Source organism: Cetorhinus maximus, chromosome 4, assembly GCF_964194155.1.
Source record: "Cetorhinus maximus chromosome 4, sCetMax3.hap1.1, whole genome shotgun sequence".
Lineage (NCBI taxonomy): Eukaryota > Metazoa > Chordata > Chondrichthyes > Lamniformes > Cetorhinidae > Cetorhinus > Cetorhinus maximus.
The window spans coordinates 63595531-63611061 of NC_135882.1; the positions used below are offsets into that span (position 1 = coordinate 63595531).

The 15531-nt window shown below is 43.9% G+C and overlaps 1 protein-coding gene and 1 long non-coding RNA gene across 4 annotated transcripts in view; one reads left to right on the top strand and one right to left on the bottom strand.

Moving 5' to 3' along the window:
* Positions 1 to 8212, top strand: part of LOC144679644 (lethal(3)malignant brain tumor-like protein 4) — a 392935-nt gene extending 384723 nt beyond the window's left edge. For both annotated transcript variants that reach the window (XM_078540227.1, XM_078540226.1), the window contains exon 24: positions 5153 to 8212. In XM_078540227.1, coding sequence (XP_078396353.1) covers positions 5153 to 5287 — 135 coding nt within the window. In that variant the 3' untranslated portion in view covers positions 5288 to 8212. The remainder of the gene's footprint in view (positions 1 to 5152) is intronic.
* Positions 1 to 15531, bottom strand: part of LOC144679647 (uncharacterized) — a 142090-nt gene that overhangs the window by 113345 nt on the left and 13214 nt on the right. The gene's annotated exons all lie outside the window — the stretch shown is intronic.

The window sequence follows — 15531 nt, forward strand, 5'->3', positions numbered from 1 at the left end:
TATAAGCCACCTTCTCCTGTGAGGTGAAATTTTGAAGAGAAGGCACAGCGACAGCCAAGTGCTCACCTTACATCCCAACTTGTGCCAGTTAGTGAAGTGCCTTTTGTTGGACACATGCTTTGTGGACACAACTTGCAGGACTTCTGTGCAACAGAAGTTGCATATTTCAGTACCATTTACAAAACCTGTCCTACAACAATGCTTGTGATTGTGTAAAAGAGCTGAAAGGCTGCCCGAGTGTTTTGCTTGCTGCACCAGTGAAAGTGCAGTAGATTTAGAGTAAACTCTGTGGCATGCTTACTTGGTGTAGGCAAACGCTAGGGGCAGAATTTTCTGCCTGTCGGGCGGGCTGTGCGGGAGCGGGCGTGAACCTGATCGCCGCCATTTTACACAGGCGGGCCAATTAAGGCCCTCCCAGCGTGAAACGCATCTCCCGAAGGCAGCGGGAGTGGGCGGGTGGCGGTGGGACTGCAATGACCACCGGGTCCAATGGCGACCCGGTGGCCTGTTCTAAAAAGCGCCTGCACCCTTTCAAAGGCTGTGAAACATGGCTAGTGGAAGGGCTCCCCAGAGCGCTGCTGGTGAGCAGGCCAGGCAGGGGGGCACTGTGCCCCTAGTTTTTCTGACGATTGCCTAGCTGCCCTCCTCGAGGAGGTGGAAGCACAGCGGGTGGTCCTCGTACCCCAATTCAGGAGGAGGAGGCCCCCCCCAATGACGAAACGTGCCTGGGAGGAGGTGGCGGAGATCGTGAGCCCCAACGTAGTGCAACGCACGTGGATCTAGTGTCGCAAGCGCTTCAACGACCTGTTGCGCTCTCGCAGGGTGAGTACCATGTTGGCATTGGTCACTTAACCCAGCAGGTAGGCTTTCCCCCTGGCGCCGCCCCAAGTCTGAGTGCAGTGACTGCATTGAATCATTGACGGCATGTGTCCTTCGCTAGGTGGGCCAGCAGATATTGCCCATGCCGATTTCACCCTGAGAGGGTGGTGAAGAGATGGGTTCTGCCCCCGCAGCATGTGGTACACTGAGACCCACATGACTGTTTTGGGGGCAACCTGAAGGAGCTGCGCCTAGGCTCAGAGCTGGAACTCCAGGACATGTCAAAGTCAGGGTGGTGACATGCTGAGAGGGGAGCTTAAAGGTGACGTGGCACTAATCGATCTGCTGCCCTCTGCGCTCCATGTGCTTGCCCCTCCTTGCTATGGAAGGTTAGACCGTGTGGTGCCATATGTGATGTAGGCAGCATTTGTCCAAGGGGGACCCGGGGTGGGAGGTTGGGGAGGGGGTGGTTGGATGACGGGGACAGGCCTAGCATCTTTGTGTGAGTGTTCGGCAGCAGTGGGGTGAGAAGACCTGCAATGTCCTACTCTGGTTGGGGTGGGCCGTCCGTGAAGAGAATCCAGGTACAAGTTGTACTAATCAATGCTCCTCTCTCCTTTTCAGGAGAAGAATGCACATAAAGCCGCCGAGCGGGTGAGGACTGGCGGAGGGCCGGCACAGTTGGTGATTCTCAGCCGCTTCGAGCAGGAGGCCCTAGTTCTGGAGAGGCGCCATGTACCCAGATCCACCAGCGTCAGTGAAGCTGGGGTGCCACGGGCAGGTATGTTTGCTCAACAATGAGGTCACCATTGTTCTACCAACAGCCATGGCAGTGCTGAATGTTCAGTGATTGAAGTTTGCAATATGGCTTGACCATTGCTTATGGAAGGATGAGCACATAATGATCCAGGGGACAGGGATGCACATTAACATTGTCTCCACGTTAACTGATCCAGTGTCATTGTTCTTCCTCTCAGCATCAGCGGAGCAGGGCCGGGGGGAGGAGCAGCAGGGGCCACCTCTCACACCTGAGGGCCCTGAAGTCTCAGACTCACCAGCGTCACACCATCTCTGCCAGGCAGGCACCGGCGCAGATAATAGCACCTCGGTGGGAATTAGAACAACGGCTAGTGTCCCAGGGCACAGTGGTGAGGGCACTTCACAGTCACTGGAGGAGCTGGCACAGACAGAGAGTGCCCATGCAGGGCACTAGGCACATGCTCAGTCGGTGCCTGATGATGTGCCTCTCGAGTCGTCCGTGATGCAGCAAACGCAGGAAATGCGGTCGGGTGTGTGAGAGCATCTGGTGGAGATACATGAGGCTATGCTTGGCTTGGTGTCCGTGGTGGAGGAGTCTACGCGGACCATCGCCGATACAATGAGCCTAATGGCTGAGTGCCATGCTTCCCCCATGGAGAGAGTGGCGACTCTCATGGAGAGGCTCCTCCAGAAGACCAATCAAGGCTTCCTATGGCTGCGCTTGGACCAGCAAGCCCTCACATTGGCATTGACCTCAGTGTGGGAGATGGTCTGGGCACCAAGTTTCCCAGCTCGGTGCCCATCCACCCACAGTGAGCAGGGAGGTCTGAAACGACGTCACGTTGGCGCAGCAGCTGCCTGTCATCTCTGCGAGCTCCTCTCAGGGCGCTCCAGATGAGGGCGGCAGCTCCTCCGCCCCTCTCCCAGTGACCGGACCATCCGGTGAGGGTGCAATGACAGGGCAGATGCCAGCTGTGGAACCGGCAGATCTCTCCCAGGCTGGGCCAACACAGGCTCCACGGGGCCAGAGGACAACCACCGAAGTCATCGAGGTAAACAGGACAGCAGAGTCAGCAGGCTGTCTCAGATGCCACTCCCAGGGAGGACTCAGCACCAAGACGTAGCTCCCGGAAACATAAACATAAGGCACCTTAGGCACACCACGGTTTTATCACTTTTGTGTTGGCCCGCAATTAGGTCTTTATCAGTTGGTGTGATGTTTAACACCTCTGTCATTTTGTTTTCTTAAGTTCCTTTTGTTATAATATTAAATTCAGACATGTCACCATGGCTGAGGGTGCCTCATTTCTTCTGCAGGTGGATGGTTACCAATAATGTTGAGAGTGATTTGTGGGACTTTCAGCTTTATTAACAAGGCCCTTAGTTAATGTTCCTATCCAGGCAGATTTTGCACTCAGGTATCGAGTATGGAGCCTGCAGCCCAGGCTTGTCCTGGAGGTTCGTATGTGGTTTCCTAGCTGAAGGTTCGTTGGATTAAAGCCTCCTGGGTATCCCTGCCTCCCTGGAGTGTGCCCGGGTCAGCGTCTACCCCCTCAGCATTTCTCTGTGTGTGCTCATCCTCGGACTCACTGCTGGACTCGTGCAGTCGCAGCCACTGTGTCTGCATCTTCGTTGTCCACAGCATCCCCCCTTTCCAGCACAAGATTGTGGAGAGCGCATGGCCACATGTGTGCAGTCTATTGCACCCTAGGTGCGGGGAAAGCCAGCAATCACCGTGAAGCCTCTGGCTTGCTGTGTCTAATTTGCCTGGTCCCAATGGTAGTGGATGAAGGTCAATGCACGTCAGTAACCTGCTTGACACAAGTGTGGACAGCTGATTGGGAGACACCACAAAGATCACCCACCGACCCCTGGAAGGAGCCAGAGGCATAGAAGTTGAGGGCAGCTGTGACCTTTAGAGCCACTGGCATGGGGTGTCCACCCACATGGTTCCCGGAGATCTCAGGCCCATCTGACAGATATAGTTGACTGTCTCCCTTGAGAGACGGAGCCTCCTTCAGCACTGCACCTCAGACATATTGAGGTAGCTGCTTCGCCGCCTGTATACCCTGGCAGCAGGATAGTGGCGTCTTCTGCGGCCCCTTCCGCCTTGGACTACCTCTTGGCCCTGCACTCCTTGTGCCATACGCCTGTCCTCCCAAAGGTGACTCCCCTGGAGGCTGAATCTGCACTCCTGGCCTCCTCCCCCATCTAGCCCTCCCTTCATCCTCAGAGGAGGTACCTCCAATGAAGAGTTCAACTCCCATTCCCAGGCTAAGGGAAGGCTTCCTGAAACCCGCAGGCCCAAAAAAGATTCCTCACTGCAGAGGCTAAGAGTCCAGACAAAACAGCTGGAATGCATTTTGAAGTATGGCAGATCACGCAGACAAGTATCAGTAACTTTGAAAAATAAATATTTGACAGAGCACACTTGCGACCCCAGTGAGCCCTCTTATCCCGCACGTGGATGAGGTTTATACAAATGTGCCCTACCTGCCTGTCTGTTGCACCCATGCGCCAACCCGAAGATCGTACAGGCGCCGAAAAATCGCCGTCAATTGGCGCCTCAAATGCCTTAAGTGGCCCATTAATTAATGGCGGGCGCGCATCGGAGATCATCGCGTGCCTGACCAACGAAATATCGTGATGGCGCACGGTGACATTGGGACACTTGCCCGACGTCACCGCACATCATTTTTACGCGCCGGCGTGCAGGTCCCGCCCCCGCACGCCAACGGGAAAATTCTGCCCTAGGTATTCTTGCCTTGGGAGTATTCCTGAAGTGTCTAACCTTATGCAAATTTGTTCCCAAAAACTCTGGAGATGCGCAATGGCCTTTACTCATGCTGTTCAACAAATTGCAGCAGATGTTAGGAATGACCTCAGCCCCAACTAGGGGGTTGTTGATTCTTGACTAGCAACATCTTAAAAATGTGCTATCCTATGACATCCTTTGCTGCATTTCAATGGGCAAGATTTTCAAGTTCCACATTGCATACCACTCTCTATTTAAATAGCAGCAGCAGCTGTTTAAATCTGCTGCATTACATATTCCACCATCAGTATCAGCCGTGTTGCATGTCCTGGCTGAATCTGCACAGGAAGCTCAAAATAACACTTAAATTGGCTGACTTTGAGGAATCATGTAATGTGATTATGCTACACAGTTAGCAGAAGCTTTATTTGCTTCAGTCCAGTGATATTAATGCTGTGCTCTGAAATTGACCTATCCTAGTATCAATAATCCATGGGTCCTTGATCATCAGTGCACTAGGAGCATCTGCTGCTGACTCTTCTAGATTTTCATTGGTTAGGAAAGTTTCCTTTCGGATTTCAATAGTACACACCTGCCTCACTTGTGAGACCATAAAGCATTCCCTTTGTATTGTATTAAAGTATCAGTCTGGAATGTCCCTTCACAAATAATTGGTTTGTAGTAATTACTTTTGGCATATCAAGATAATAATGACAAATAATGGCTCAAAATATGTACAGAATACATAATGAATTTCTGTCTGTTTTGAGTTGAATTACACATATTGATTTCACCAGCAACTTTTGTTTTGTTTTACAGCAGATTGATGGAGAAGCGTTTCTCTTGCTGACACAGATGGACATAGTTAAGATCATGAGCATCAAATTGGGCCCAGCCCTAAAGATTTACAACTCCATTCTAATGTTTAAGAATTCTGAAGATAATTTGGAATAGACATTGTGAATTAAAAAAGGCAGCTAGGTGACGCTCTTCTTTCCTGCCAACGACTATTAAAATGAATCTCTCAACATGATGAGTGGCACAATAAACTGTAGATCAATTTATCAGCAAGATTAACAAGGTATTACTGAGATATTCTGAGATATTGTTGATTTAAAGTATTTTTAATTATAAATGCTTGTTAATAAGATATGGTGAAGTTATTAAAATGTGTTGTAGTAGAAGATGAAGATACATTTGGAAGTTGCACTTGTACAGTAGATATGTCAAAACATCCACATGCAATTGAGATGAAATTACAATTTTACATGAAAATTTAAAAACAATAGAGTTGGGCAAAAGTAGTCGTCTACTGATGAGATAACATGTTTAAAGTATAAAATGGATCTACGCACTTTAATAGTGTTGAGTATATGGATGTTACCCAAAGCTTAGAGCATGGCGGGAGATAATCTGCAAACAGAGCACAATAAATTAATCACTTTAGAGTATATATTGAAATAAGCTACAATTATGTAGGTTTTTCAGTTACAATTATAAGCATACCTTTATCTTTGGATATGTTTAGGTAGTGAAATACTTTGCAAATATAGCTGATTGTTTATTCCATAGTTCGTATTTTAGATCAGATTTTTTAATGCACATTTTATTGCTACATATGATCATGTGACCAAAAATTCAGAAATTTACTATTGAATGAGCAAATTGGTCCTCTCTATTGACTGTCAGCCAGCATTACACAGAGCATCTCTTTCTTTTGGTATTGGCACTCTAATGTGCATAGAACAAAGAACAGCCATGTTAGCAGAATAATGCAAAAGTTCTTGCACCCTCTTCTACACTTTCTCCCCACAAACTTAAGCCACTCTCTTCTGCGCGCGCGTGCGTGCGCGCACACACATATAATTTAAAATCTTTCCTTCAAAAATACTGTGAACAATGGCACAAACCAAAAATACAACAGAATGCTGTTAAATGCATTATTTGTCTAATAAGCTGACCTGATAGGATAATGCAAGAATTAACTTTAGTCAATCATGCATTGTGCTGTCTGTGTGATAAATATAATTTTCAGTCAAACTATAACTTGTATCCTCCCCACATCTGCAATTCATATCTGTAGAAGAAACCAATATTGCAGAGACTCTGAATACATATATACCATAGAGTTCATAAATTATGAAACTTCTCTGTTCTCTAGTGTTCCATAGAGCGTTATTACAGTTTTCATAACCAATTCATGGTGAATTCCGAAGGTATTGACAACTTACTCCTCAAGGAACAAAGTGCACCATTGCCATAAGTAATAGGTGCTCCAAATAGACCAGGGCTCAATAATAAATTAGTGACTTTTTTTTTTAGAAACATTGTATTTTGATGGAAACATGCTACACTGGCATGTTGCTTGCTTTTATGCAGTGGTTACTTTTTGATTTGTATTATCAAGTTGTAGGACTGTGCTGTTTTGTATATTATGATTTTTGTGTAATTAATAGTACATTGCAGTTGATGGTGTGTTTGTTATTTATGTTTGCACAGAATTTGATCCAAAATCTTATTACCTTAAAAAAGGTTTTCTCTGATGTATAATGTGTTTTATTATGTATTGTATAAGTAATATATACAATATCTATAATGGGTTAGGGCATGTTTATTCTTAAAACTAATGGTGTTATAAACTGAAAACTATCTTACAAAGATAGAACAGTAATTTAAAAAATAAACATCTTACAGAGCAGGAATGTAATATGGTGCATATAAACTCTGGTATAATTTAGTGGTTTTCTATATCATGAATCAACACACAACCTCTCCTTCAGCTAACCTCAGTTTTTGTTTGTTAATAGCTCATGATGTAAGACACACCAACATCGTTATTATTTCTGTTTAAGTTATCCGGAACTAAGTAGGATTTCATGAAAGGGCTGAGGTATGAGAAGAATGGATAGATTTGACTTCATACATTTTCAAAATACAGCACATAGAATAAAAGAAGAATAGAATAGGCCAGTTTAAACAGTAGCATCTATTTTTCTGGAAACTTATTTTAAGGTTTCCATTTTTAAAAAATCAAACATGGATGTGATTCTGAAAAAAGTTTTGTAAGTTAGTTTTCTGCCTTCACATCATCTAGAACAGAAAGTTATTTCTCTGACTCAGAATTTGTGCCTTGACATTTGCTGTGGAATTTGGCAAGTAAAGGAACAATTTATAAAAATCAGTGAGATTTGAGAGAATTCTTACTTTTTAGATACATCAGGAAATGTGATGGATATAAAATTCAGAAATAATAGATCTGGCTACTTAAACATCAATCAATTAAAAACCATCAATGAAAATTATAAAACAGGCATCGCTGGAGTTTACACCTAGGGAGTTTTTACAGTGACAGAGCACATCTTTTATAAGTTTATATGATATACAGTAATTGACAAGCTAGCTTTAGGATACTTCTACTTTAACATCACCAGCGACTATGTGTTACCCTTCCGTATTGGTGCTGATAATGAAGGCTTCAACAAAAAACCTCAAATGCTTCAAATTACATGGTTAGGAAGAGATGGTAAAATGGCATTGAATGCTTTTTATACTGTCATTGAGTAAAATTGTCATTATTAATAAATTACATTTTTCCCATTCAGTGAGCACAGAGCCATAAACTTTAATATACTATACTACTAAGTCCAAAACTTTTCGTTTATGGAAAGAGTTTGTTATATTTGTTATATGGTGTTTGTAAATTACATTTAAATGTTGAAATACATTACTGAAAAAGTTAACTGTTTTGCAGGGAATGTTTAAAAATAATTTCTCTTATTCTGGCATGCTATATGTTACCTTCAATTGGATACTATTTTTAACTGTGATGTTTATCAAAGTGAGCTTGCAAATTTTTAAAATAAAGTTCTGTTAAGTTCAGACTTCCTACTATTCTCTGATCTCTATGGTGTACTAGTTTCAACTGGTCATGTAAAACACAAAGATAGTTTAGCGGAATCAGTGTATAGCATGACCAACATCAGCGTATGCATCTGAGCGAACAAAGATTTTGGCCCTGAGATTCCACAGGGTTGTTCCAGTCTTCTGCTGTTACTTTAGGGAATACCAGTGGAATCACCAGAAAAATGACACAAATAGTTGTTGATGCTGTTTCTCCTGGGGTTCCGCTGAGGGAACATCCATGGAATTTGAATCTTTATTTTCTTCCTGTCTCTCTTCCCCTGAAGATGCTGACTCATGCTGGAGCACCCTTCAGTACCTCAACCAATTACCATGCTTTAGTAGCCCAGACAGTGAATGTCAACAGTAACAGGAAGGGTATCACAGATGGGCCTGGTTCTTGTTCCTGCCCATTGTCCAGACAATGCACACTTTCAGCAGGAAGTAATGAATAGTAATCAGAAGCAGGAACCCTGGCTGATTTCCTATCTCTGTCCAGAGTCACTGAGATCAATTATAATGACCCTATTGCAGCACCAGTTAAAATCAGCTAGCTCAGCACAGTACTGGAACCTTCTAGTCTAGATATCTCACTTCCCACAGTTAGTAGTTTACAAAGCAACTGAGACACATTGTTTAAATGTGGCTGCCCTAGTGATAAACCTAAAGATTCAATAAGTACCACTGATCTACCAGAAGTGTGATGGGTCCACCTGTCCTCACTACAACCCAGTCTCAAACCACACCACCTCTTGTTACTCCATTGGTAATTGTAAAGGCTGTTCTGGCCAAAGATTTCTCTGACCCAAATATACACCGCTGCTACTCCGTTGCTTCCAGAGCCTCAGTTAATATAGCTGTCGACCTCTCTGGGATCGACCATTTGAGTAAGAAATTGTAAGTCTGTCGTACAATCACATACTGCAAGTACATATACTTAAGATATGAGCTGTTGTTCAAATAGGTGGAAAAACTGGTGGGATTTCTGGAGGAGTCTAGGATCTTGCCCAGCTATGCCCCAGAAATAAAAGCAAGGTGGAAGTGGAGTGATCGAAAATACACCTTATCCCAACTAGAAGTTACCGTAGGACCAAGTAAAGGATGAATATCCTTGAAAATTAGTTTAGGCTACAAGTTACATCAATTTTTTGCTTCATTATTCATCTGAATTCCAAAGCTAAAATGTCAGTTAGAAATTAGGCCATCCACTGAAAATATTAATAGGATGATGCCACTGAACTAAATTAATTGATTTGTAATTATACACACAGAATTAAATCCAAAAGACTAGCTCAAGCAATTGATGTGCAATTTTTCTTTTACCTGAGGACAATCTAATAATTTATAATTCAACAGTCTTCAAAATGAAACAGCCACTTGTTAGGTATTATGAAATGTACCAGTGATAAATTAGAAGAAGAATCAGAATTTTTTTTCTAAAAAATGGATTCTGTTCTAAAGTTCCAAACAACCAATTGAATTCTCTATGGTATCTCAATAATACTTCATCTGTTTTGTAGAATAGGTATGAAACCTGACTATTTCATTATTCCAATAATTGGCAGCATTTCAGGTTCAGCTCATTCAAATTATTGTGTTCAAAATTGTAAACAATTTGAACATTTCGCTTGCTATAAATCATGTCCCAGACACCTCCATCACTATAGTCCATGTCGGGCGGGCTCGGCAGAGAAGCTTCCGCCGCCCACGATCGGGGCCGGACCACAATTTACACTGGCAGGCCAATTAAGTCCCGCCCAGTGTGAAACGCGAGCGGCAGCGCTCAACGCCGCCTGTGTGAAGGGGGGAGCAGGGACATGTATTCATTCAATTTTTAAAAGTTTATTTTATTTTTTTTTTGCTTTTAGAAACCTCATCCCGCTCATGGATGTTGGACGGGCAGCAAAAAATTTAAGTTAATTGATTCTTTAAAGGCCTCAACAGGCCTTTTAATTGTCAGCGGGTGCGCTGCCGACTCTGGCGCGTATCCGCTGACTGAATTATTGCGTGACTGCGCGTTGATGTTGGCATGCTCGGCCAACGTCAACACACGTCATTTCGCGCTCGAGCGGGTCAGATGCACGCGCACGCGCCCGCTGAGCTAAAAATTTTACCCCATGGTGCAGAACAGACCCAGTAAAGTTGTTGGCATAGCAGGGAGGAAGTGTTCCAGGGAGCACTCAACATTGACTCTGGATAGCATGAGGTACCATGGCATCTGATCAAACATAAACAAGATAATCTGATGATTACTACCTACTGCTCTTCCTAGACTGATGAATCAGTACTCCTCCACTTGGAAGAAGCACTGAGGATGGCAAGGGCACAGAGTGTACACAGGGTGGGGGTCTTCATCGCTGAGAGTGGCTTGGTAACATCACACTGACCAAGCTGGCCAAGTCCTGAAAGACATAACTGCCAGTCTTGACCTGCGGCAGGTGGTAAGAGAACCAATATGAGGGAAAACTAACTTGGCTTTTCCCCCTCCAATCTACTTGTCGCAAATGCATCTGTCTGTGACAACATTGGTAGGAGTGGCCACCACAGTCCTTGTGCAAAAGAAGCAGTACCATCTTTACACTAAGGACATCTTCCATCATGTGTGGCATTACCATGCTAAATAGGATAAATTCAAAATAGATCTTGCAGCTCATAACTGGGCACTAATTTGGTGTTATGGGTTGTCAGTGACATCACAGTCTGTAACCTCGTGACTTGGCATAGCCCTCATTCTCCCATTATCTTCTGTCATGAAGGGATATTAATGTATATAATGTTATTGGAAATTATTTTAAATTGGACTTGTAGTGGGTGTGTGTGTGTGTCCTAATTGGATTAAAGTCAGCTAGTCTGGGTGCTTTGATGTCTAGTAGTTTTGAGATGCTAAACAGTAAGGTAAAGAGGGGACTTTGCATTTTGTTGAATAAACCATTCAAAGACTGGGGTGAAATCTTGCACCTAGCTAGGAGACACCAAGCAATATGTTTATATTACTAATAAAATTGGTACTATGAAAGGGGTTTTATTGTTAGAAGAGGTGGAGTTCAAAGGGCCTGGTGATACAATGAGAATTTACATTCAAAGGAAAAGCTAGGTATAACCTGAGAGGAGTTTATGTGTGAAGGTCAGAGGCATGGAAGATCTAAGTCACCTGTAAGCCTACAACAATGCAAACAAATTGAAAGGAACCTCATTCTGAATTTGTAAGATAAAATATGCTTTGCCTGGTGTATGTTTAAGTCTATGGTTATTGTTGCCTTGGGGAAGATTACCTGGAGTGATTAATTTGGGGATTGTTTAATAGTTATTATGGTAGTAATCTGTTGATGTGTATGTGTTTAATACTTTGTAAAATTAATAAATGTTTAATTTAATTTACATAAAAAAAACATTTGGAGTCTTGGTAGTTTCATTTCTGAATTCAGAGCTGCATCTCAAACATAACAATTGAAAATATAAGTTATGACAGTTGTTTAAAGTTTCCCTCTGGGATTTGAAATAACTCAGCCTTTACCAACTGCTGTGTCATAACACCTTCAAGCCAGGCAACCAACCCTGGTTCAATGACGAGTGCAGAAGAGCATGCCAGGAGCAGCATCAGGCAGGCAAGAAATGAGGTGCCAACCTGGTGAAGCTACAACACAAGACTACATGCATGCTAAACAGCAGAAGTAAAATGCTATAGACAGAGATAAGTGATCCCAAGGATCAGATCAAAGGTATATAGTCCTGCCACACCCAATCATGAATGCTGGCAGGCAATTAAACAACTAATGGGAGAATAGGGCTCTGAACATCCCCAGCCTCAATGATGGCAAAGCCCAGCATGTGAGTGCAAAAGACAAGGCTGAAACAGTTGCAACCATCTTCAGCCAGAAGTGCTGAATAGATGATCCACCATGACTTCCTCCTGAAATCCTCAACATCATAAATGCCAGTCTTCAGCCAATTCCTTTCGCTCCAAGTGATATCAAGAAACAGTTGAGTGCATGGGACACAGCAAAGGCTAAGGGCTTCAACAATATCCCAGCTATAGTGCTGAAAATGTATGCTCCAGAAGGAGCTGCACACTCGGCCAAGCTACTTCAGTCCAGCTGCAACACTGGCATCTACCTGACAATGTGGAAAATTGCCCAGGTATGTCCTGAAAGCAGAACAAATCCAATCTGGCCAATTACAGCCCCATCTGTCTACCCTCAATCATCAGCAATATAATGGAATGTGTCATTGACAGTGTTATCAAGTGGCACTTAATAATAACCTGCCCTCTAATGCTCAGTTTGCATTCCTCCAGAAGGACTCGGTTACAGACCTCTTTACAGCCTTGGTCCAAACATGGACAAATGAGCTGAATGCCAGAGGTGAGGTGAGAATGACTGCCCTTGACATCAAGGCAGAATTTGACCAACTGTGGCATCAAGGATTCCTAGCAAAATTGCAATCAATGGAAATCAAGGGGAAAGCTCTCCACTGGTTGGAGTCATACCTAGCACAAAGGAAGATGATTGTGGGTTGTAGGAGGCCAATTATCACAATCCAAGGCATTGCTGCAGGAATTCCTCAGGGTAATGTCCTAGGGTCAGCCATCTTAAGCCACTTCATCAATAACTTTTCTTCCATCATAATGTCAGAAGTTTGGATGTTCACTGATGAATGCACAGTATTCAGTGCCTTTCGTGACTCCTCAGCTAAAGAAGCATCTGTGCCCGCAGGCAGCATGATCTGGATAGCATTCAGGCTTGGGCTGATAAGTGACAAATAACATTTGTGTCACACAAGTGCCAGGCAATGATCATCTCCACTAAGAGAGAAACTAACCATATCCCCTTGACATTCAATAGCATCGCCATCACTGAATGCCACACCATCACCATCCAGAGGAGCACCATTGACCAGAAACTTAACTGGACCAGCCACAGAAATACCATGCCTACAACAGCAGATCAGAAGCTGGGTATTCTATGATTCACCTCCTGACTCCTCATAGCCTTTCCACTGTACAAGGCATAAGCCAGCTCCAACACCACTTAAGAAGCTTGTCTGCATTCAGGACAAAGCATATCCTCGATCAATGCCTCATCTGCCACCTTGAATATTCACTCCTTCCACCACTGGCGAAGCATGGCTGCAGTATATGGAGGATATGGAGGCGTTGGAGAGGGTGCAGAGGAGGTTTACCAGGATGCTGCCTGGTCTGGAGGTTATTAGCTATGAGGAGAGGTTGGAGAAACTCGGATTGTTCTCACTAGAGCGACGGAGATTGAGGGGCGACTTGATAGAAGTTTACAAAATTATGAGTGGCATGGACAGAGTAGATAGTCAGAAGCTTTTTCCCAGGGTGGAAGAGTCAATTACTAGGGGACATAGATTTAAGGTGAGAGGAGAAAACTTTAGAGGAGATGTGCGGGGCAAGTTTTTTACGCAGAGGGTAGTGAGTGTCTGGAATTCGCTGCCAGAGGAGGTGGTGGAAGCAGGTACGATAGTGGTGTTTAAGAGGCAGCTTGACAAATACATGAATAGGATGGGAATAGAGGGATATGGACCCCGGAAGTGCAAAATGTTTTAGTTTGACAGGCAATATGATCGGCGCAGGCTTGGAGGGCTGAAGGGCCTGTTCCTGTGCTGTACTTTTCTTTGTTCTTTGTTCTATGTACCATCCACATGATGCACTGCAGCAACTCACTGAGGCTTCTTCAACAGCACCTTTCAAACTGGTGACCTCTAGAAGGAAAAGGGCAGTTGGCGCATGGGAACACTACGGCCTCCAAGTTCCTCTCCAACTCCCACACTGTCCTGGCTTGGAAATATAATACCATTCCTTTACTATCATTGGGTCAAAATCCTGAAACTCCCTACCAGCACTGTGCAAGTATCTTCATCAAACTGACTGCAGCAGTTCAAGAAAGTGACTCACCACCACCTTCTCAAGAGTAATTTTGAACACAGAATAATTCAAATGGACTGAACTTTAAACTGTGAAAGATTTTGAGAGCAGAAAATTAGTTTCTGTTAACAATTCAGTGTTTCTCCATTGTACTATGCCACAAACAAAGTTAGGAATGATGAAAGTCTCAGTGACACTAAAACTGGCAAAGAATCATAAAGACTGCAAACATTTACATTACTCCTTAACTTCCATTTGGTTGTCCAAGCTTCCTGCCATAACCTTTGACAGAAAAATAGCAGTAACTTTCATTTTCAACCAAATTTATGGTGCCAGTCCAGAAGAATTTCAAATTGTGACTTAATTTAAATGGAAATATTCTGAAACATTTCTAGAAATGACTTTTCATACTTTGTATATGGGTTTTCTTACATTTGGGTGCTGAGGTTCCTGATGGGGCAGAATGTTAGCGCATCAAAGTGCAGCAGGTGAATAATCTTTCGGTTCAATTTGTTGGAGAAGTACCTGGTCAGGGTTTTCTCTTGCAGCACAGCTAAAATCCACATACAACACAGCCATCAGGGCCATCAACACTGGGAAATCAGTAGTGACATTCATTATGTAGCAAGAGTGCCTGAGATCACAATTCCACAGGCACTGATCAGGATTCAAATTTCATGTCCAAAATATTCCAGGAAGCCATTGGTAACCTGGCTGTAACCCAGCTAAAGTCCTCAGCACACCACCCACAGTCACAAGGAGCTTTAGAACAGTACCACCAGACCCTAAAAACATTGAACAGGGCATAGTGTCATGAGTACCCCCATGACTGGAATAAAGGGCTGTGTTTTCTTCTATTCAGCACCAAGGACTCACCCAATGAGTTCACTGGGTTTACTCCTTTTGAATTAGTTTATGGACACCAAGTGAGGGGTCCCCTGAAGCTTAAAGGAGAAATTTTTAGAACCGAAGACGGTCAAAAGGACGAAAGAGACAGTGAGGATAAATTAGACGGAGGCCTGGTGTGGCCCAAATTGAACCCCCTACCACCCAGTTCGAAAACACAGAAATTTTAGAGAATTTAGACACCATATTCACCTATTTAAAAGCAGAACAAAGAAGCAACCTGGCAAGGCTACTCACTGTGTTTAACAGCACCTGTAGAGATGAGCCAGGCTGTACCACTTTAGCTCAACAATATGTGGAAGTGGGAGAGGCCCCTCTAATTAAACAGAATCCCTACCATCTAGGTCCAGAAAAACTGACCCAGTCCAGGAGGAGATCAAATATATACTGGAGCACAAACTAATCAGGCCCAGTAACAGCAGCTGGAATTCCTCAGTTGTGCTCGTGCCTACTTTGGTGGCTCCACAAGGCACTGCATTGATTACTGAAACATTAATGCAGTAACCAA